Source organism: Dermacentor variabilis, chromosome 2 (assembly GCF_050947875.1).
Source record: "Dermacentor variabilis isolate Ectoservices chromosome 2, ASM5094787v1, whole genome shotgun sequence".
NCBI classification, from domain to species: domain Eukaryota; kingdom Metazoa; phylum Arthropoda; class Arachnida; order Ixodida; family Ixodidae; genus Dermacentor; species Dermacentor variabilis.
In genome coordinates, this window is record NC_134569.1 from 138,605,232 (window position 1) to 138,628,432 (window position 23,201).

Consider the following 23,201-nt stretch of genomic DNA (forward strand, 5'->3'; position numbering starts at 1 on the left):
TTTTCTTCACTTCTTCAAGAAACACTCCACTCCCAGTCCTTGATTGTCATGAAGGTAGCTTTGTGGTCGGAGAAATCGATGGGTATATGCTAGACTTGCTGCACCAATGCCTGGTTTGGCATAGTGCATCTCTGGATTCTGGTGGCGACGACGCTAGGTCTCTGCTTGGGCAGCTTCTTTAGCAGCAGTGGCAGACGAACGACTTCCACCGGTTGCCTCGCTCATGGCTCAGAATAAACTACTTATATAGACAGCCGGTTTATATCATAATATAAACCGCCTGTGAGCCTCAGACAATCAGTCTGGTACGGAACATTTCGCCCCAGCCGCCACCACCACCACCACCACCAGATCAGCCACCACCGAGCCGGTGCTCTGATTGCCGCTGCACATGGGTGGCACTGGAGGAAGAGAAAAGAGAGCAAGGCTCGCGCTGTGCATGAGAGATGGCGCCAGGAGCGCGCACAGCGGGAGCAGCACACTGGCCCTGGCTACAGAGCTGGTTATGGCGAGGCACGACGGCGCCACGAAACGCAGGAACAGCCACCAAAGAGCTGCACTCTAAAAGAAGGTTCGTTATACCCACTGGGTGAAAATTTTAGTTTCATTAAAACGAGGTTTTTAATACATGGGCATCTATTGGAACTTCAAGGGTACGGTAATCACAATTGCTTCGTTGTATCCTGTTTTGTTATAACAAGGTTTTACTGTAGTCCGACTATCCACGCGTGGCGCAGTTATGCTACGTCGGAGAAAAATGGACACTCTACAGCCTGGTGTGGCTGGCATGGGAATGGAATGTGTCCTTAGGCATGCCAGCGCCGCTAGAACAGGCTGCATCATGTGCCAGCTAGGCTGACTAGCAGTATACTGACCTATACAGTTAGGGTTCACTGATGCGAGCATGTTGAGTTTGCACCTTCGACAAACAAGAAAGCGCTTGCCCGCTGCACACTTGTGCATTTGCGCTGCAACAGCAACCGATCGCTGTGCTGCTGTGGGTCACATTTAAAGCACAGGGTAAAATTAAAGCAATCTCAACGTCTCCAGCATGATGCATCAAACTTCACCGGCTGCAGCCTGGCACGCTGGAAATGACAGACTTGTCGACCGATCAGACAACTACCACCATCTGTATTAAAGGATGATAAGTAGCTGAGGCTTGGCACGGCCGGGGCTAGAGGGATCTACCCGGTCTACCCTCTACCCCGGCCATAGGCTAGGTGCGCGTAAACTCACAGCCAGACAGGCTGGACTCCGGCCATGATGAAGTTTTGCTCATTTCGCCTTGTGGCACCGAATTCCTGCATGGATTTTCCGGCACATCTACACCATGGCAGCCGTGTCGCCTCCTTCTTCGTAACAAATTCAGCATGCGCTTCTTATTGACAGCGTTTCTGGCGCTGTGTCAGACAGGCTTTCGTTTGTTAACTCTGATGTGTCCGACACGCAAAATGTCTCGAAGATGATTCACTACCTGAAATGATCGCTCAAGAGTATTGCCCCTGAATACAACTTACCCTTGGTTTTCATGATAATGAGCAAAACGAGAACAAGGTAAAAGCGGGAGCCAAGACAAGTGGACTTGTCTTTTTCAAGGCTTTGCCTTTCATGCATCATAGTGGCTTATGGTACTTCTAGTCATCCCGAGAAAGTCTTTGTCAAGCAGATCTTGCATAGGTACTTGACTGTGCTGTTGAAATGTAGCTTGTGCTGCTTCATCAAATGCAGTTTACATGCTTTCTGCGCATTGGCTGGCCCGAGTCGCAGTTGCCTGTTGTGCCATGGTGCATGCCTGCGCTCTAAAAGTTGGGACAGGAAAGATGTCCGAAAGATAATCCGACAAAAAACGTCCGTGATATCTGAAACGGCTCACTTCTGAAACTTTCGTCACGATGTCTAACAGCTTTATTGCAAAGAGTGAGTGACGAACGTCCAAGGTAAACAATAAATAAAAAAAAATGCAGTTTCGCCCGAAAGGCGAAGCAGCGATTGCGATAGCAAATTAAGCAAGTGCAGCACCAGCAGCGAGCGAATTGACCTTCATGTTGTCTCTTGCTTCAGCACGAACTAAATGTCGAAAGCACAATGCATACGAAGCTACCGGCACTGGGCGCATTTTGTCCACATCGCGGATCACTTTCAAGGTATCGCGGCCATGTTGTAAGCAGCCACTGCTGGAGTAGAACGCCCCTTCTCTCTTGTCTCTCCCCCGTGCCTTGAGCGTGCGAAAGATGGCGCGTTTCTGCCCCCACCTTCCTCCCTCGCGTTAGTGATATTGAGCCACGATTGTAAACTGACCCTTGCAAGTCAGTTGTCAGACCGTGTTGACACAGCAAAAGTATATTTTATATACCTGATTAAAAAAAAAAAAATAGCCGCCAACTTTGTCTGCTGTAGTCGATAGTCTGTTGCAGCGCAGTCCGTTAAAAGCAAACTTCGTTGCATAAATAAAATAGGCAGAACAAACTGAGGCTGAAATATGGTCCGTTATATCCGGAAGTCTGTTGTACACAGGTTCCTTATAACGAGCGTAGAATGTATACTCTAAGCATTTATAGGCAATTGAGCCCAAGTGAAATTTCGTTGCAGTTGGCCTTTAATGACGAGCAATTAACTAATTTTCGCTACTCAGGGCTCGTTAATCTAAGTCGTATGTGCCCTCTTGCATTCTGTTCTTGGAATGTGAATTGTGCAGCTGGGAATCATACCCATGAGCTTGTGCTCGCGAGGAAACATGGCTGCTAGCATTTTATAGACGAAAATTACATTTATGATTTATGTATGGTGTTTTCATCCACAGATGTACAAGCATAATGTTCAAAGAGATACTAGAGCCATACTGGGAGTGATGCGAGACGTAGCAGAATGAAAAGGACAGTTGTCATCCACCCAACTGTAGCACAAAACTACAAAAGTAAAATATACGAGTTTCTTAGAAATAAAGCTTTACAGTTGAAGAAAAACCAGTTTGAAGAATGAACCCGGGACGAGCATATTTCTGGGGTAGTCACTCTACCAGACCAGGACGAATTTTTCAACTCTGAAGGCTTGTTTCTGAGAAACCCTTACGAGTTTCCTCTGCAGTTCATGCTACAGTCAGGTGGATGACAGTTTTTCTTTTTGAAGACCTTCCTGCACCTTGCAGGCTTCCACAGAACTGATGTGCCATTAGATACAGCAGCATTTCAAAATTTCCAGATTCCACAAACACGCGGGCCTTGAGCATCCCTTAGGCAGCTGATATATAAAGAGCAATCTAACCCTTTCAGGCGCTGTATACACACTTGTGTACACCAAGATAGTGCCTCAACAGCAAAAGCACTGCTGAAAGTATACTGATTCCTCTCCTTAAATACATTTAATAAAAAAAGTACAATGATACTTAAAATGTGCCGCATACATCTTGAAACACTTATGATCAGAATTGTGCTGCAATTTTGGATAACATGTACAATATGTTCTAGAAAAATAAGTGGAAAAGTAGAAGGTTGGGTGTTTTTACTCGGTATTAGTGTGTTGTATGTAGCAGGTTCCCTTCAGGCATGTCAAACACCCGGCATAATTTTCAAGTGGCTGGATAAGTGCTTTTCAAGCTTTTCAAAACACAAAATAGTTATGTTCTCATATTTGATGTTCCCACAGCGAGTTCTCGCACGGAGTCCAGTAAACTTGACAAAACTCGCTAAACAATTGAAAGTTCTTAACCTTTTCTGCAGTTGTACACTTTCTATGATTATGAAGATGTAAAAAATGTGGTGAAAGTAGGTTTTCAAACCACAGGATAAAGTGGCGTCTGAAAGGGCTAAGTTTCTCATTATTATTATTATTATTATTATTATTTTAGCTACAAAACTAAATGAAAAGAGCTTGTGACGGTGGTGGGAAGAGCTTTACCGTGAAACGATGACTCGCTCTCTTCCATGACAGTTGACAGTCGACCCCGCTCTTCAAACACATCTGGACTTTCCACAGCCTTGCTAGCTGGCAAAGCTCTGAAAAAGGGCAGTGGGAGCTGCGGGGCTCCAGGTGAGCTATCTATCCTCCTTGGAGCTGCCCATGTCTCCCGACGCTGCTTCCGGCACTGAAAGGAGCAAACGGCACCATGCATTTAGCACACGCAAAACATCAAAGGAATGGTGTAAAAAATAAGACGATATGGAGATACAACACAGAAGGAAAGAGCACTCCTCGTTAGCCACATTCTCTTGTGCCTTTTTTTTAATATGTATAGTTTCACATCTTTTGCACCATAATAAGTATGAACCAACTAGTCCAGCAGCAAGTAGTAAGAAAGGAAAATGCATACGAAATCTATACATGCAGAGCGAAATAGGAAGGGCAATGAGAAAAAAAAAAAAAAAAGAAGAGCAAGTGTGTTATCACACGAAAATTTTGGTGCTGCTCTGCCCAGATGTCTAACATCACTGACGGCTCATGAATTTGCAATGATACTAAACATGCAACATGCACCATTGTGATGCCATCGCAGTTGCCCTATCATCACCATTCTAACTTTACCGTGAGAGCGATGCGGCAGTGGACGTGGGGGGTCGCATGACCACTTTCAGAGATGTCACGCAACACTACAGATTGAACAGATGTAAATACCCACCACCGCACGCCAAACTAAACGAGAAACTATCTGACTCTCATCATGTCGTACCCGTCACACCATTGTCACACAGTCGTCATCATACCGTTGTTGCCATGCCACCGTTGTCATGTTGTAGTTTTACCATCATCATTGCTTCAGTAACGTCATCCCATTGTCATCATGCTGTCATTGTGACATCGCCTTTGTTGTTCCATTGATGTCACTCTTTCATCATTCTGTCGTAATAGGCTATGGTCATTCAATCGTGATTATGCCGCTATGGTCATGCCACTGTCATCATTGCATCATCATCAGACAGTGGCTATCATGCATCGTCGTGGTCATGGTCGTGCAGTTGTCATAGACCAAGCTTTGTCACCTGCCTCTCGTCATGCCATCGTCGTCATCCCACTGTCCTCATACTATTGTCATGCCGTCATCGTCATACAGTCATCGCCATGCACTCATCGTACCGTCGACGTGATGTCGTCACAGTCGTTAAATTGTTATCATACCAGCTTTGTCATCCATTTGTCGTCATACAATTGTCATCATCACAGTCATCACACCATCGTTATCGTTAACGATCATCATCTCATTTTCGCCATGCCATCATAATTGTGCTGCCTGTCATTTGTGGGGGTTTGATTCGTGCTCTTGGGACAAAGGAACGACACCAGAGTAGTGCAAACAATCACAAGGGCATTTATTAAACCTTTCATACACCAATGCCGCACCCGATGCCAAGTTGCTACCCACAAAACATGCCAATGGGCATGCAACAAACTGAGGAAGTCTGACTAACTGCAACCGAATAGCGAGCGAATATCTTCACCCCATGCTACACACAACGTCCGATTGTTTGCGTGTGCGGTCATGTGAACGGTGCCGCTTTCGAACGAGGCCTTGCGAGACAGTCTCAAGGAAGCATGGATCGGCGCACACGCAGAACGTCCACACCACTTGCGGACCCCCGAGCCAAAGAGGGATAGCCACCCTTTTGCGCCCAAGTAACCTAACTGTTAGGTGGCGGTAGCTGCACAACAATCACGCCATCACTCGTACAGTCAAGTCTCGATACAGTCGAACCCGGCTATATCAAACTTGCAAAAAAACGCCTATCAGTTCGATATAGAGCATAATTTGATATAAGCCTGCTAAATAATTGGATGTCATAAAAGCACATACCATTTATAAGATCACTTTATTGATGAAACTAGCTTAGTTTCGAACAAAGTAGTCCTGCATTTTCTTCTGCTTGGGCAATTTCGCTGCCTGCGACGCACGCACTTTTCCACATTGTCTAAAGCATCGGAGCAGCTGAAGCTGCAACCTTCCGCATTTGCGCAGAAGCACAGGCTAGTGCGAGCGCACCAGTCACTTCGGAGGATGTGGGCCAAGGACCGTCGTTGCTTTCCTCATTGTGCCCACTTTCACTTGTGCTCGGTACGATGTCAGCAATGTAGTCTTCGTTTTCGGGCTCTCCTGTGGCCGCGACACTATCATTTGCGCTCACAAACTCGTCAACCGTTGATTCGTCAACAGCCTCCGGAAATTCTGACAGCTCGCTCCGAACTTTGGCAACATAGGCAACGGCTTCGCCGCATTCATCAGAATTTAGTCATACCGAGCACGCGAAAGTTGGCACGGCTGAAGCAATTTCGAATGAACTACTCGTACACGGCCGGGCGTACGTGTCGGGCGCCACGGGCACCGGGTCGCAAGTTTGGCCGCTTTAGCTGTAATCTCCCCCTTCAAGATCGTGCTGAGAGTGCTCCTCGGAATCTTGTACGCTGCAGGGACATCCTACTTCTCACCGCGTTCGATCCTATTTATGATTTTGAGCTTCGCAACGAAAGGTGAATTCAGCTGCTTCATCACGGCAACACTGCGGGAGAAGGCCTACAAGGCGCACACACAATGAACCAGAAAAGCAGCAGCGAGAAAACTCGCACTTCTGCCATTTTTCACGACGAGGGCACAAGAGCCTCTGATTGGCTGTCTAAGCAAGCGCTGCAGGAGGGCCAGGATCATTTTTTGCAGGGGGGTGTCGATGGCTCGTCCGAGGCAGGGCGGTCACGGTAGGGAGACCGGTTGGATGGAGCCACGCAGCCGGGTTTTCCCGCCACCGCGAGGGAAAGCCAACTTCCGGGGGCACTTTCTGCCGCTTGACGTTTGATATATCGGGAGTCGCTGCTTTTTTTTGTTCGATGTAAGCGTAATTTTTGCTATGTATTGTCACGAAAAGACAATAGACGATGTACCCGGCGTCGGCGAGGGAGGCGGTTGAACAAGATGGTGTGCAATAATTTAAGCCGGCGTCCTCAGCTTCTACCTCTTCTACTTCAGCGCCCGTCTCTTGCTGAGCGCGTGTTCCAGTCCCAACTTTTTTTTTTTCAGCGCTGGCTCGTGACACCTGGCGGCATTACTCCCCCGCCAAAAGAAAGGCATCAACCCGATGCTTACTAAACTAGAAGGAGGAAGTGTGGAATTCGTATGATATCGGATTGGCGTCGCCTTAACGCGTGAAATACGGCTTGAGGCGAATGACATGCACTATCTCAGAGCGGTGCTGTCGACCCCGAGGCGACGCGGCACCGTCGGGAATGACTTCATAGTTCACTAACGCGGCGTATCACTTTGTAGGGTCCAAAGTATCTACTAAGGAGCTTCTCAGACAACCCCTGGCGACGGACTGGAGTCCACACCCAGACTTGGTCACCTGGCTGGTACTCGACGTGCCGATGTCGAAGGTTGTAGCGTCGTGCGTCTGTACTCTGTTGCTTCGCGATGTGTATGCGCGCGAGTTGGCAAGCTTCCTCTGCGTGTTGAGTAAGTTGCTCGGCGTCGGCAGTAAGTGATGCGTCGGTGTCGTGCGGGAGCATAGCGTCTAGCGTGGTCTGGACCTCGCGCCCGTAGACAAGACGGAACGGTGTGAAGCGTGTGGTTTCCTGAATGGCGGTGTTGTACACGAATGTAACGTACGGCAGGACTTGATCCCATGTTTTATGCTGGACGTCCACATACATAGACAGCATGTCCGCTATGGTTTTGTTTAGCCGTTCCGTCAGTCCGTTGGTCTGCGGATGATAGGCAGTCGCCTTGCGATGCTGTGTGCAGCTCAGCTCGAATATGTCCTCTATAAGTTGGGCTGTAAAGGCAGTGCCTCTGTCGGTGATGACATGTGAGGGGGCACCATGTCTGAGGACTATGTGCTCGATAAAGAACTGGGCAACTTCGTAGGCCGTGGCACGTTGTACAGCTTTCGTCTCGGCGTAGCGTGTTAGATAGTCTGTGGAGACTATAATCCACTTGTTTCCGCTGGCTGACAAGGGAAAGGGTCCCAAAAGATCCATGCCGATTTGATCAAACGGCGCGCTAGGTGGTGCGATGGGTTGGAGTAACCCCCCGGGCTTCAAAGACGGCGACTTCCTGCGTTGACACTCCCGGCAGCTTTGCACGTAACGCTTCACTGTGGTAGAAAGTCTGGGCCAGTAGTACGTCTGGCGTACTCGTGCAAGAGTGCGTGAAAATCCCAAGTGTCCAGACGTGGGCTCATCATGGCAGGCTAGGAGAATGTCATCACGAAGGGCGGCAGGTATTACCAATAGATACTCTTTGTCGGTGGCACTCGAGTTTTTCTTGTAGAGGACGCCCTGTCGGAGGCAGAAGGTCGAGAGACTGCGAGAAATATGTCGTGGGATTGTAGCATTCTTGCCTTCTAGGTGATCGATGAGAGGGCGTATTTCGGCGTCCTCACGCTGCCGTATGATCAAGTCTGATGCGGTGAGGGCCCCAAGGAATGCGCCGTCTTCGTCCATGTCCTTATCGCAAGTTTTGACGGGAGCGCGCGACAACGTGTCGGCATCTTCGTGTTTTCGGCCCGATTTGTAGACGATGGTAACATCGAACTCCTGCAGACGGAGACTCCATCGAGCAAGTCGCCCGGACGCGTCTCGTAAGTTGGCTAACCAACACAGGGAATGGTGGTCTGTCACCACCTTGAAAGGGCGACCGTAGAGATAAGGCCGAAATTTCATGATGGCCCACACAACCGCTAGACACTCTTTCTCGGAGGTGGAGTAGTTGATTTCGGTGCGTGAAAGGGTGCGACTGGCGTAAGCGATGACTCGCTCGACGCCTTCCTGGTGTTGAACGAGTACAGCGCCAAGACCGATGTTGCTGGCATCGGTATGCACCTCGGTGTCAGCGTCCTCGTCAAAGTGAGCGAGGACAGGTGATTCCTGCAGGCGTTGCCGTAACTCGGTGAAAGCTGCGTCCTGCTCATCCGCCCAAACAAAGGGTGTGTCTTCTCGCGTGAGGCGTATGAGTGGTTCAGCGATGCGCGAGAAATTGGCGATGAAGCGACGATAGTACGCACAGACCGAGAAAGCGGCGTACTGCTTTCTTGTCATGAGGAGTCTGAAAAGCAGCAACAGCAGATGTTTTGTCTGGGTCAGGCTGGACGCCGTCGGCGTTCACGACATGCCCGAGGAACTTCAGCTCTTCGTAACCGAAGTGACACTTTTCTGGCTTTAGTGTGAGATTAGCGGAGTGGAGCGCCTCAAGTACCGCCTCTAAACGCTTCAGATGTTCTTCGAAGGTCGCCGCAAAAACGACGACATCATCTAAGTATACTAAACAGCAGTGCCACTTCAGACCCGTCAGAACAGTGTCCATCATTCGCTGGAATGTGGCCGGTGCAGAACACAGGCCAAATGGGAGTACTTTAAATTCGTACAGTCCATCTGGGGTAACAAAGGCAGTTTTTTCGCGATCTCGTTCGTCAACTTCGATTTGCCAATATCCGCTCTTCAGATCTATGGATGAAAAATACCTGGTTCGCCGGAGTCGATCTAACGAATCATCGATCCGCGGAAGCGGATAAACGTCTTTTTTTGTGACGTTGTTCAACTTTCTATAGTCAACGCAGAACCTAAGCGTTCCGTCTTTCTTTTTGACGAGGACCACCGGCGATGACCAAGGGCTTTGGGATGGTTGTATGACGTCATCGTCAAGCATTTCTTTCACTTGTGCATTAATCACGTTGTGCTCTTTCGCCGATACGCGATAAGGTAGTTGTCGTATGGGACGAGCATCGTCATACGTGATTATTCGGTGTCTCGTGATGGACGTCTGGCGTACCTTAGAAGAAGATGCGAAGCACTCCTTGAACCGAAGGAGCAACTCACGCAGCGCTTTCTGCTTTTGCTCCGAAAGGTCTGAATTGATGTCGATATTGCTGAGTGTCTGAGCTGGGTTCTCCTTCGTCACAGACGCACAGCATTCAGCAACGTCTGCTATGGGCTCAGCGAAAGCAATAGTAGTACGACGAAAGAGGTGCCGATGTTCCTGGCTGAAATTTGTCACGAGGAGCGCCGAAAGTCCACCTCGAAGCATAATCAGACTGCGGGCTGCACATACACCGTGTGTCAGCATAAGGGAGGAATTGCCCTCTGCAACAGCTTCGCCGTCACGCAGATCGTCGCATACGACCATTACCATGACACTTGCGCGTGGTGGTACAGTTACACTGTCGGCGTAAACTCGAAGCGCGTTACGTCGGCAATTGTCGCGGTTGTTCGCTGCTCTTTCTGTCGAAAAAGTCACTGTGCGCTCCCGGAGGTCTATAATGGCACCATACTCTCGCAGAAAGTCGACGCCCAAGATAAGGTCCCGAGAACAATCGCGGAGTATAAGGCAGCTGGCAGGAAACGTGGACCCACGAATTTGTACTCTGACCGTGCACATGCCCAACGGTGTGACGACATGCCCGCCAGCAGTACGAATTTGCGCTCCAGACCAAGGTGTGATAACTTTTCTAAGTTCCTTCGCTAGTTTTCCGCACAAGATTGAGTAGTCAGCCCCCGTGTCCAATAAAGCACACGTGGCGGCCGTCGAGCACAACAGGTATGTCGAGCGAGAGTCTGTCGCTGAGTTCGGCTGCTGTCGTCGTTGAATCGTGCTGTATAGACCGTGCTGGCGTCGATGGGAGGTCTTCGGAAGGGCGATTATCAGCGGCCTCGCCCCCGAAGGTCGCTGTTCTTAGTTTCCCCGGCGAGGCTTGGCGATCGTCCCTGCGCTGCCATTGGAGGGCTTCTAGGAGCGGGGGAAGAACGCCTGGGGGACGGCGAGCGCGACTGTCGCCGCGGGAACAGTGGCATACTCTGCTGGGTCAAGTATTCTTCAATCGCCCTAGGCCTTTCACCATATCGGGGCCTTGGTGAATCCGCGGCAAAACCTTGCAGTCCGAGACGGCGGTATGGGCACTCGCGGTATATATGACCGGCTTCTCCACAATGATAGCACAGAGGCCTTCTGTCCGGGGTACGCCAGACGTCAGATTTCCTTTCGGGTGGGCGACGATCCTCCATACGTTGGATTGGTTGCACAGATGGGAGCGGCGGGACGTATGACGCGGCGGGGTCGAAATGGGTCGGAGCTTGGACAGGGACTCGCCTCAAAACTTCCGCATACGATGGCCGCTGCAACTGTGCTGTCACAGGTGGCGCATTGTTGTTAGGAACGGGACACTGGATCGCTTGCTGCACTTCGTTCCTCACAAGGGCAGAAATGGAACCTAGCGTGGGCTGAGGCAGGCAGATGAGCCGTTGAAGCTCATTACGCACCACAGAGCGGATAAGATCTCGGAGAACGTCCACGTTTCCAAAGGCAATCACGTCCGTCAGTGAAGCAGCGTTCGCGTGCCTGTCATACGGAGCTGAGCGCTGGTCCGAAGGTAAGTTGGGTTCAATTGCCTGTCATAGAAAGTTGAGCGCTGGTGTAACATCTTTTCCATCGTGGTGGCTTCAGTTAAGAATTCAGCCACGGTCTTCGGCGGGCTTCGAACAAGGCCAGCAAATAGCTGTTCCTTAACTCCCCGCATTAGATGGCGCAGCTTCTTTTCCTCGGACATGGTTGGGTCTACCCGACGGAAAAGGCGCGTCATATCCTCGACGTACGACGTCACGCTCTCGTTCGGCAGATGAATGCGGGATTGGAGCGCCCGTTCGGCTCGTTTGTGGCGATCAGCATTGGTGTAGGTATCCAGCAAGGCACGACGGAAATCAGGCCACGATTTGATGAGCCCTTTTCGGTTCTCGTACCAAGTGCGGGCACCGTCCTCCAAGCTGAAGTAGACGTTCCTTAACTTCGCCACGTCACTCCATTCATTTATCTCGGCAACGCGCTCAAACTGGACCAACCAGTCTTCTACATCCTCGAAGATATCTCCGTGGAACACATTCGGCACTCGGAGAGTCTGCAGCAGATACGGCGTTGCCGTTGTGGCCGTACCTTGCCTAATGGTCGGTAGGGACGTCGACGTTTCTTCCATACCGGTGTGTGGGGGCGTCGATGTTGTTGCGGAGAGATGATCAAGCTCCGGAGGCAATCCTCGGATTCTCCTGCTTGCCCGGTGAACAGGGGTGTCCACTAGGATAGGGCTGGTACTCCTGCTACCAGGAGGGGTTTGTGGCATCGGATAAACCGTACCCAGCACCTCCACCAGTTTTGTCATGAAAAGACAATAGACGATGTACCCGGCGTCTGCGAGGGAGGCGGTTGAACAAGATGGCGTGCAATAATTTAAGCCGGCGTCCTCAGCTTCTACCTCTTCTACTTCAGCGCCCGTCTCTTGCTGAGCGCGTGTTCCAGTCCCAACTTCTTTTTTTTCAGCGCTGGCTCGTGACACCTGGCGGCAATATACTCATTGTAACTATACCGTGTCCAGAAATTGTTCGATATATAGAATCATTCGATGTAAACGGGTTCGATATAGTCGAGTTCGACTGTATAACGAATCACACAGGACCACCGAAAATCGTTCGTCATTTTGAAATATTGTTGTAATGAAAAACTTCCAGTTATAAGCCAGTGCACAAACCTAGGAATGAAAATGATGTACCTTGGCAGTAGACGCGTGTGCAGACAAGCATGCTCTCAAATAAAAATGTTTCACTCACTTCAAAGCTGCTTTATTTGAAGAAATCAGCGATTTTCTTCTGACGCAGGCAGCATGCATGAACAATTAGGAATGCGTCTACATCTTCCACTTTGCGCAATACCTCATCGGGTGCGTCATTGCACCGAGCGATGAAAGTGCGGACTTTGTTCATGTGCACGAAAACATCGATGTTTGACACAATCAGATCTTCCGAGTTCAGTGACCCACAGTCGTTTTCCTTCGGGTCGTCATTGTCACTGGAGACGTCGTGAATGCAGTTGATCTTTTCTGTTGTCAGGTCCGCTGCGTTAGTACTGCGCTGTCACTCTCCATGTAGTCATCGAAGGAAGAGACGGCAGGCAGCAGTCCCGCAACCTTGGTCCACAATTTTCCTGGATTGTTGTCGGTGACCTCCAGGTTATCTTCAAGCTGCACAGGCGCCTTGACAAGCCCTGCTTTTCGCCAGCAGTTGCTAATGGTGGGTGCCTTCAAGTTCTACCAAGCTCCTGTGAGCATTTCCGCTGCCTGACTCATATTGATTTCAGTCGGCTGCTTTAAGGAGAGGTTGATAATCAACCGCTGCACAAGGCTTTTCTGCTTTCACACTCTATATAATGCCCTGGTGTAGGGGTTACAGCAAGGACATGTTTGGCGGCAGAAACTCCAAGCGAACGTGCGTCTAAGCGAACATTCACAATGAGAGCAGAGCAGTTGTCGGCAACCAGTAGAATTCTTTGGTCATCCCTCCTCATTTGGTCGTCGAGTTTGATGAGCCACTTGGAAAAGAGTTCTCTGGTCATCCAGGCTCATTTGTTGGTGCAGTAGTCGTACGGTAACGACATGATGTTTTTCATGCAGGGAGGCTTCGCATACTTGCTGATGACGAGCGATTTAATTTTCTTCGTGCCTCTTGCATTGCAGCAGAGCAGGACTGTCATGCGAAGATGCAACTTCTTCCCCCCTTTGCACTGCTGCCCTTTGAAGTGCACTGTCCAGTCTGGCAGGAGCTGATAAAAACGTGTGGCCTTATCTGCATTGCATATATCGTCTTCAGAGTACGATTCAGCCACCTCTAGAAAACTATCATTGTGCTAGGAATCTGCACCTTCTCTGTCAGCAGCCCCTTTCTCGCCTGAGACTACCTGCCAAGTTATTCCATTCTTTTTGTGGAAACGAAAAAGCCAACCCGCACTGGCGTCGAACTCAGTTATTTCAAGTGCATTGGCAAATTAGCAGGGTTTTTCTTGGAGCATTGGGCCAGACACGGGAACGTTTTACAATCTGGCATCTTTGAACCACATGAGAACAGCTTGGTCCACATTTTGGAAGTTTCCCAGTCGCAGCCGTTTCCTCATAGCGGAAAATGAACTACCTGCATTGTTCTGAAATGTGCGTTGTATTGAAATTCGTAGCTCTGAAATATTTTTACACTGAAGATATAGGCAATCTGGCGGGGATTTTTAAAATATTTGTACATTTGAGAAATTTGTCAATGTGGGGTTCGTAGTAACGAGATTTGACTGTAGAGCTTGATATCACAGTCGCTCCTACTTTGTGATATAAAAAAAAAAGAAAAATATTATGCAGATCCAATGCAGATACAGAATTGGAATCTATGTGAAGCGAGGCTTTCGTGAAGCAATTGATGAAATGCTATAAATTTTCCCTTTCATTCCTGTGTCTTTGGCGAAAAGGAAAATAATGTGGGCATGTGCTCTCATGCACCCGTGCTACACAATGTGACAAGTCTCACATAGGCTTATATTTCTCCATTTCTCCTTATTTTATATATACCACCTGCTCCTTGGCCAACGATGCCTGTTGGGGTATGTGCCATTGTGCAGATTACATCATCATCATCATCATAATGAACATGTGGACATGATTCTCGGACGATCCCCTGTTGTAGGTATGTACCATAGTATGGACATCATAACCATGGACACACGGCGATCATCTCAAAGAGCTAGTTGTCATTGGCACGATATGTAGGGCCCACTTCGCCAATCCCACGTTGTATGTATGTGCCATATTATGGAAATCATGATCATGGTCAGCACGTGGCGACCATCTGAGAGAGCTAGTTGACGTTGGCATGAGAGAAGTAAGTGTTTGTGGTCTAATATAGAGCTTATTAGGTTATTATTATTATTATTATTATTATTATTATTATTATTATTATTATTATTATAGAGCTTATTAGCTTAAAGTATATGAAGAAGCTTACCAGACTGAATACCTACTCGCCACACTCTACCAAGGGTTGCACCATAGCTTAGTGGCTATGATGTTTGGCTGCTAAGCACGAGGTTGCGGGCTCCAGTCCCGGCCATGGCGGCCGCATTTCGATGGAGGTGAAATGCGAGAACACCCGTGTACTTAGATTTAGGAGCACATTAAAGAACCCCAGATGGCCTAGATTTTCGGAGTCACCCACTACGACGTGCCTCAAAATCAGTGGTTTTGGCACGTAAAAACCCATAATTTAACTTTAATTTAAGGGCTCACAGTACTTATCCCCAAAAGCAGTGACGCAATTAAATTGCATAAAGAGATATTCTCCAGATCACTTTGCAACATGGATTGCAAAATATTTGCGAAGATATTAGCCAGCTGCCTTCAACATGTGACAATAGAGGAAGATCAATCGAGACAAATATCCACGTTGCACGGTCTTTGCTAGAGTGTGTAGCAGAAAGTGCAGGTCAGGTCGCAATAGTTCAGGTTGATTTGGCAAAAGCATTTGATAAAGTTAATCACTACTTTTTGTTCGGTGTGTTAGAGCACATAAACATTGGGTCTCTTCTTTTTAAAGGCATCACTATCCGTTATGCTAATGGCACAACAAGGCTTATAGCTGATGGTTGTCTATCCGAATCTATTTACCTGAGGGCATCGGCAAGGCAAGGTTGTCCTTTGTCCCCTCCATTATTTGCTTTGTACTTAGAACCGCACTGTTCAGGAATTCTGAAGGATCATGCTTTTAACAGGTACAAATTGTTATCCAATGAGATCCGCGTACTTGCCTATGCAGATGACATAGCCTTCTTTTGTGCTGACAAGAAAAGTGTAGAGAATGCCCTTGCCATAAAGCAACAGTTTCGCTCAGCTTCTGGTGCAGCAGTAAACTTTAAGAGTTCAGGGTTTTGGTTCGGTCTATGACATACCGTATTTACACGATTGTAAGTCGACCCCTTTTTTAAAATTTGAAAGTCTGAAGTTGGGGGGTCGACTTACAATCGAAACCAAAACATGGCCCCGCCAAAAAAAAGCGATACCAACGAGAGCTACAACGTAGTTACAATTTTATGTTTGCTCTATGGTCCTACCCGTATCTTTTCGCTATCCCGCGTGTTTGTTCGCTTTTCGGAAGGGTTTTTCAACATTTTTGAGAGTCTTACAGTGCACTCATGGGGGGTGTCGATAGTTGATGGAAGCGCCGCTATTCCCATTTGCGGCGGCACCCTTAGAACGGCGGCGCTTGCGGGGTGTATCGGTAGTTCATGGAAGAGCAGACACCGTTCGCGGATTTCTTTGTCTCTGTTTAAAGGCATTGGCATCGGTTTGACCAACTTTTTGACGCGCTCCCTTTGACTCAATGTATCGGATGATGATGGGTTGATGAGTATATGTACGCTCATGGACGCGGTGCCTTCAAAGCTGCCAAGTCCTCTTCCCATCTGACAACGGTTCCACTTGACTGCCGGCTACGTGCTACTTCTATGCTTCCCCAGTCGTCATGAGTGCTGCAGGCTCACTAATCTTTCGGCACTCGTTCACAGCAGCGTTCAAGAGGGCTGCCATCCTTTACGCCGAAGAAACAAATCACTGCGCAGCGGGCTGCAATTTCGATGTTTCTAAACGGGTGGTGCGAAAGTGGCGACTGCAGCTAAGCGAAATTTTCACCCTGTGGCGGCAAGTGAGAAATTTCCGACGTGCCGAAGTCTGGACGCTTTCCGGAGCTGTAGGCTAAAGCTTGCGGCAGCGTCGCTGAAATGCGTGATCGGTCCCTGCCAGTGAAGTGTGACGTGGTCATGGAACAAGCCCGGACCTTCGCCTTAATTTTAAGGTTCTGCTCCGCCGTGAGTACGAGTGGCTGGCGGCAGAAGAATGCGAAATTACGCCAACCGGACCTGTCAAAAGAGCCTCCCTGACGGCTGCGTGTGGTTGGGTGCATTTCGCGTGGGCTGCTGTTCTGCAAGATGTCCTGGTGCGGTCGTTTGCCAAATTTGAAATTTCGCTGGACCACGACGCGCTGTGGGACCGCAGCAACGATGACGATGGCAGCACTAGTGAAGACGAGCAGTCCAGTGACCATGTCAGCTACTAATAAATTTTCGTTATCGAATGCGCCCTCGGTTTTTTTATTTTTTCCGGTCAAGCGATATGGGGGGGTCGACTTACATTCGAGTCGACTTACAATCGTGTAAATACGGTACGATGCTAACCTACTTCGCCAGTATTCAGTGGAGGCAAGAATAAGTACATAGGTGAACGTATCTGTCAATATCACAATAGTATTACACACTGGTCAGGGGAAGTTGCACAAGTACAATGTAAGGTTTACAACTGGCAGGGACGGCAGTTATCCATCTTTAGCCGAACTAAAGCTTGCAATGTTTTCCTAGTAGCTCGACTTATGTCCTGCAGGTACAGTCGAATCCACTTATACAGTTGAACCTCGCTACAACGAAACTGACGGGGCGCGCGAAAAATTTCGTTAAAGCGAAATTTCGTTGAGGCGAAAACAGGCCAAAAACACTGTCAGGTTGGACCACATAGTCCCAAAACATCATTTATTTCCAAAGAAGTCGGTCAGCTTCTTCTGCTTCTTTTTTTTTGCCACGAGTGCAGTGGCGCGGCTTTCGCACTCGGTGAACAGTTGCATCGCGACGTCGTCATCGTGAGCACCGAAAAATCTGCGGATCACATCAAAAGCATCCATCACTTTTATTGCAGGTGGTGGCGCTAAGTCCTCCGCGTCGCTGTCATCATCCGATGATGCGTCGTTGTGGCAAACGCCCTCAATTATAGCTTCGTCACTCAGCTCCTCGTGAGCTAGCACTTCACTGTCAACAGCGATGTAGTCGCCGATGTGAACATCGGCCGGCACATCTCCGGAGTCCTGAAGGGCTGCCCATGCCGCATTGGCCTCTGTGGAGGGTGGAGCAATTGTACTGCAGCCTTCCTCGTCCGACGTGGAGTTCGCTGCCAGTTGAGCATCGGAGTGAAAGCCGGCGTGCACAAAACAGTTGTAGATGATACTGCGACTGGTTGCCGTCCACGCTGCTGAGACCATCTGTACAGCCATGTACAAATCCACTTCGATTGCCCGACCGGTGTCGATGTTTAACACCAGCCGCTGAATCAGTCGTTGTCGATAAGCGCTTTTAACGCTATTGATGATACCTTGATCCAGCGGCTGGATTAAAGCCGTGCAATTCGGCGGGAAGAATCTTACTTCCACGCTTTGAAGCTGAACGTCTTCAACGTTATGCGCTGAGCAATTGTCGATGAGCAAACAAACCTTACGTTTCTTTGCCGTCATGTCACGGTCGAAAGCGGTTAGCCACTCTTTGAAAACGGCCCGTGTCATCCAAGACTTCTTATTGGCAACATATTTGACGGGCAGGCTCTTGCCACCTTTGAAGCACCGCGGCTTCGCACTTTTGCCTATCACCAGTGGGCAGCGCTTGTCAGACCCGTCCATGTTGCAGCACAGGAGCACAGTCACACGCTTTTTGCTATGCTTCCCTCCGCTGCATGGCTGGCCCTTCATGTGAAGCGTCTTGGAGGGGAGGAGCTCGAAGAAAAGTCCCGTTTCATCGGCATTGTATATGTCTGATGTGGCATATTTCTCCATTAATTCCGGCACAGTAGCTGATGCCCAAGCAGATGCAGCGTCGGCGTCTGATGAGGCCGACTCCCCACACAGCACTTTAGCGACGATTTCATGCCTGGCCTTAAAACGGGTCAGCCACCCTGAGCTGGCTTTGAAATCATTGATGCCCAGCATACAGGCATAGCCAAGTGCCTTTTGCTGCAACATGTTTCCGCTGACCGGCATCTTCTTTGCGCGCACGTCGAGGAACCACGTGTACAGAGCCTTCTCAAGGTCCTCATGAGCCGCTTGCGTCAGCTTTTTCCGCTTCGCGGATGTCCCCGAAGAAAGAGCTTGCGCTATCGCGTCTTTCGACTTCAAGATCGTTGACAGCGTGCTCTGTGAGATGCCGAAGTCCGCTGCAACATCTCCCTTTTTCCTGCCACTGGATGCCGCGCTGATAATCCGTGCCTTCTCTTCAAGCGAGAGGAACTTCCGCTTTCTAGATGAAGTCGCCATGCTCGCATTCATTACAGCGCACTAGCAGCACAAGCACGAGTGAAAAAAACTAGGGCAAACGCGCTGCTGTTGCCAGGCTGCTGCGTCCTTTGGCAACGGATTGGTTGCGGCTCTGAATTGGATTGGAAGAAAACGGGAGCTTGCCCCCGCGCCTTGTCGCAAGGCAGCCAGCCCGATAGTCATCAACACCAAGCTATGGCGGTGATCATGTGCGTTTCAGTGAGTGGATTAGTTTGGTCCAGCGAATGTTTAGCGAAACAAAGCAGCGTGGGCCTATGGAAGTACATAGATGGGCGGCGATATGCTTGTTTTATTGTAAGATATATTTTTAAATCGAGCTTCGCATAGCAAAAATTTCGTTGAAGCGGAAACGCGCCCCATAAATGGTTCGTTGTGATGAGAAATTTGTTCCATTACTTTGTATAGCGAGCTGACGGGGAATTGGAAATATTTCGTTGAAGCGAAAATTTCGTTGAAGCGACGTTCGTTGTAGCGGGGTTCGACTGTAACAATATTCAAGTGCCACAAAAATTCCGTTGTTATAACCGATAATTGTTATAACCAGGTTTCATGAAAAAACCAAACAGAGGATGGCAGAGCTGATGTGAGAAAACTATAATGGCAGGGAGGCCAGTGCCCCTCCCCACCACCTTCCTCCATCCGGCTGCTGATTGTGTCCACTCATTTAACTGCTTTCTGGGCGCTCTGATTGCGTGTAACAAGCCCCAGCTATCGGTGATAAAGAATCGCACTGCTATGACAAGTGCAAAGCGGGGTCACGGGTGGCAAGCAATATGCAAGCACCGCTGAGGCATTGCTTTGGTGGCCCCAAAAGGGGCCTTTAAGAAATGTAAGAAGGTTGCCGCAGCAGCTTGTCAGCTTGAGAAATTCAGAAGAAACGCTGAGGCGAGATCGCCACAAGCACCTCGCCACATACTTCTCACTGACTTGCACGAGAAAACCCCATGTCCGTCAGCCTTGCATGCCTTACGCAAAGCTTGCCGACATCCCTCTCCAAGGCATCCAGGTGCGCTACGTAGTGCAATGGAAGATTCCTTGTGAAAACGAAGCCAAAGAGTGACAATCATCTGTCGGGCCTCCTGTGAGGGCAACGTTGAGGCAGCCTGCCCTACTGCATCATCGCTGCTGTTGTCGCCATCCGATGCAAGCATGCTCGCGACGATCACCTCATTGGTTAGAAGCACTTAATTTCTAAATCTATAGCCGTGTGCTTTCTTTTAGATGTCACACCGTACACAATTCATTTCGTACCTTTTAAATATCCCTGTGACCCACCATATGATATGTTTATGGTACTTGGCCTACATAGCCTTTAGTGCAGAAGAATGTGTGACAGGCACACTGAACCAATGTGAAGCACTCTGTCATTCTTTCAGGAATCTGTTGCCTACATTCGCAGTGTGTACGCTGCACAAGAAACAGCACCAGACTAGATGCCTTCTTTGGAAGCTTGCATGTGCTTGCCTGTCTTTTTAATGTTTTCAGTCACCTTAAATTTCTATAGTGCTTTGTGTTTTTTTTAAATTTTGCTTAACATTCTGCTCTAATGTAATAATAATAATAATAAAAGTGATTGTGGCCTAATGATCAGGGCACCAGGTTGCTGTGCTGGGCGACCGAAGTTTGAATCTCGCCAGCGGACACACTTTTCTTTCTTTAAGAGCAAGGTGGAATCTACCGTATTTACACGATTGTAAGTCGACCCCTTTTTTAAAATTTGAAAGTCTGAAGTTGGGGGGTCGACTTACAATCGAAACCAAAACATGGCCCCGCCAAAAAAAAGCGATACCAACGAGAGCTGCAACGTAGTTAATTTTATGTTTGCTCTATGGTCCTACCTGTATCTTTTCGCTATCCCGCGTGTTTGTTTGCTTTTCGGAAGGGTTTTTCAACATTTTTGAGAGTCTTACAGTGCATGCAACACTCATGGGGGGGTGTCGATAGTTGATGGAAGCGCCGCTGTTCCTATTTGCGGCGGCACCCTTAGAACGGCGGCGCTTGCGGGCAGTATCGGTAGTTCATGGAAGAGCAGACACCGTTCGCGGGTTTCTCTTTCTCTGTTTAAAGGCATTGGCATTGGTTTGACCAACTTTTTGACGCGCTCCACTTGACTGCCAGCTATGTGCTACTTCTATGCTTCCCCTAAAGCCCCTGCATCTACGCGCCACCGCCGCTTTCTTAAGTAGCGACAACCTTTGTTGTGCGCCGCTTTTCCCCTCACATCAAATCCGGTTCCGGTATTTCCGGTTCCAGCATTTCCGGTTTAAAAATTTCCGGTTCCGGCGTTTCCGCTTCCTGGAGTTGCGCTGCGGGAATTCCCGCGTTAACTGCTGTTAGACGATGGTGAAACGCCCGCGCGTGCTTAGCAGAGCTGTGGCAGTCACCATAAGAAGAATGCAAAGGGGACAAGCTGTTGTATTCCGCTGAAGTAGTAGTTCGCGGTCGCTGTTGTCTAAATGCACGAAAAACGGCAGTGGTCTCCAAGCGCCCAGGCACTACATTCCACTGTACGTTGTCGCTCGTGCCACAACCCGTCGCAGGTTGACGCGAAGCAGCGAACACGAGCAGATCGCTGGTTACAGTAGGCGGTGGTTCTTGGATGGAATCGCATTCACAGTTTCAACCGCAACTCGTGCAATTAAAGCCTCTCCAGCGGCGCGAAAGTAAACAACGCTAAAAAACAAAGTGTCACTTCCACTCGGAACAGGAAGCTGCAGCTACGTAAGTTCCGCTTGCCGCGGGAAGCTAAGGGGGTGAGTGGGAGGGGAGCGTGGAGGAGGAGGGGCGGTTGGCGGTACTTAACCTGGTCGGCGGAAACGTGTATGGAGTGGCTTTAGCTTCCCCAGTCGTCACTAAGCAGGCCCACTAATCTTTTGGCACTCGTTCACAGCAGCGTTCAAGAGGGCTGCCATCCTTTACGCCGAAGAAACAAATCACTGCACAGCGGGCCGCAATTTCGATGTTTCTAAGCGGGTGGTGCCAGAGTGGCGACTGCAGCGAAGCGAAATTTTCACCCTGTGGCGGCAAGTGAGAAATTTCCCACGTGCCGAAGTCTGGACGCTTTGCGGAGCTGTAGGCTAAGCTTGCGGCAGCGTCGCTGAAATGCGTGATCGGTCCCTGCCAGTGAAGTGTGACGTGGTCATGAAACAAGCCTGGACCTTCGCCTTAATTTTAAGGTTCTGCTCCGCCGTGAGTACGAGTGGCTGGCGGCAGAAGACTGCGAAATTACGCCAACCAGACCTGTCAAAAGAGCCTCCCTGACAGCTGCGTGTGGTTGGGTGCATTTGGCGTGGGCTGCTGTTCTGCAAGATGTCCAGGTGCGGTCGTTTGCCAAATTTGAAATTTCGCTGGACCACGACGCGCTGTGGGACCGCAGCAACGATGATGACAGCACTAGTGAAGACGAGTAGTCCAGTGACCATGTCAGCTACTAATAAATTTTCGTTATCGAATGCGCCCTCGGGGTTTTTTTTTTTTTTTCGGTCAAGCGATATGGGGGGGTCGACTTACATTCGAGTCGACTTACAATCGTGTAAATACGGTACTCATCATGAACCCGACCAGCGACTAGTTGATTGACCGATGTTTGACCGACCAACCAACCTAGGTGAAACCATGGATGGCAGGGAAAGAAAGCTTCACATTAAAAAAATAAAAAGAAACATACAATATACTTTCACAATGTCTTTGCACAAAGGGAACAGAACAAGGCAAAACAAGAAACTGCAAAATGTGAAAGAGCTTGCCTGTGGGAGGGTGGAGACAAGCAGCTTCTTTTCCAACGACCGAACCTGGTTCTTGAGCTCGTCAATCTGGCTGTTTTTCTCCAGCAGAGTCTTAGTCAGCATACTTCCTTCCAAGTCCTGCATGCATTTTAATGTAAAGCAGTGTTTTCTATATACAAAGATTAAATTTTGCAGAGAACAGCCTGGAGTATTCAGGCACTGCTCTGGCATCACTTGAATCTGTCATACAAGAGCAAAGGGCAACCACAAAAGGCACTAGAGAAAATGTCTGCCCAGCATGACAAAGCTTAAAATAATAAATTCTGGGGTTTTACGTGACAAAAACACCCCCCATCACGAGGCATGCTGTAGTAGGGGACTCCAGATTAATTTGGCCATCTGGGGTTCTTTAACGTGCACCGAAATTACCGGCACTTAGGATTTGCGAAAAAGCTGAATTTCCTAAAGGCATGGGCACAGACTCAAATAAGATGGTTTGACCTGAAGTAGGTTCTGCAACCTACACAGTGATCTCCCTTTAATTATGAGTGCCATGCCAGAGCAGAAATTAAA

The 23,201-nt window shown here is 48.9% G+C and overlaps 1 protein-coding gene across 1 annotated transcript in view; it reads right to left on the reverse strand.

Annotated features, from left to right (window-relative positions):
- Nucleotides 1-23,201, reverse strand: part of LOC142572773 (uncharacterized) — a 124,230-nt gene that overhangs the window by 42,278 nt on the left and 58,751 nt on the right. The window contains exons 12-13 of the mRNA XM_075682116.1: nt 22,650-22,766; nt 3,898-4,084 (exon numbers count right to left, since the gene is read on the reverse strand). Coding sequence (XP_075538231.1) covers nt 3,898-4,084; nt 22,650-22,766 — 304 coding nt within the window. The remainder of the gene's footprint in view (nt 1-3,897; nt 4,085-22,649; nt 22,767-23,201) is intronic.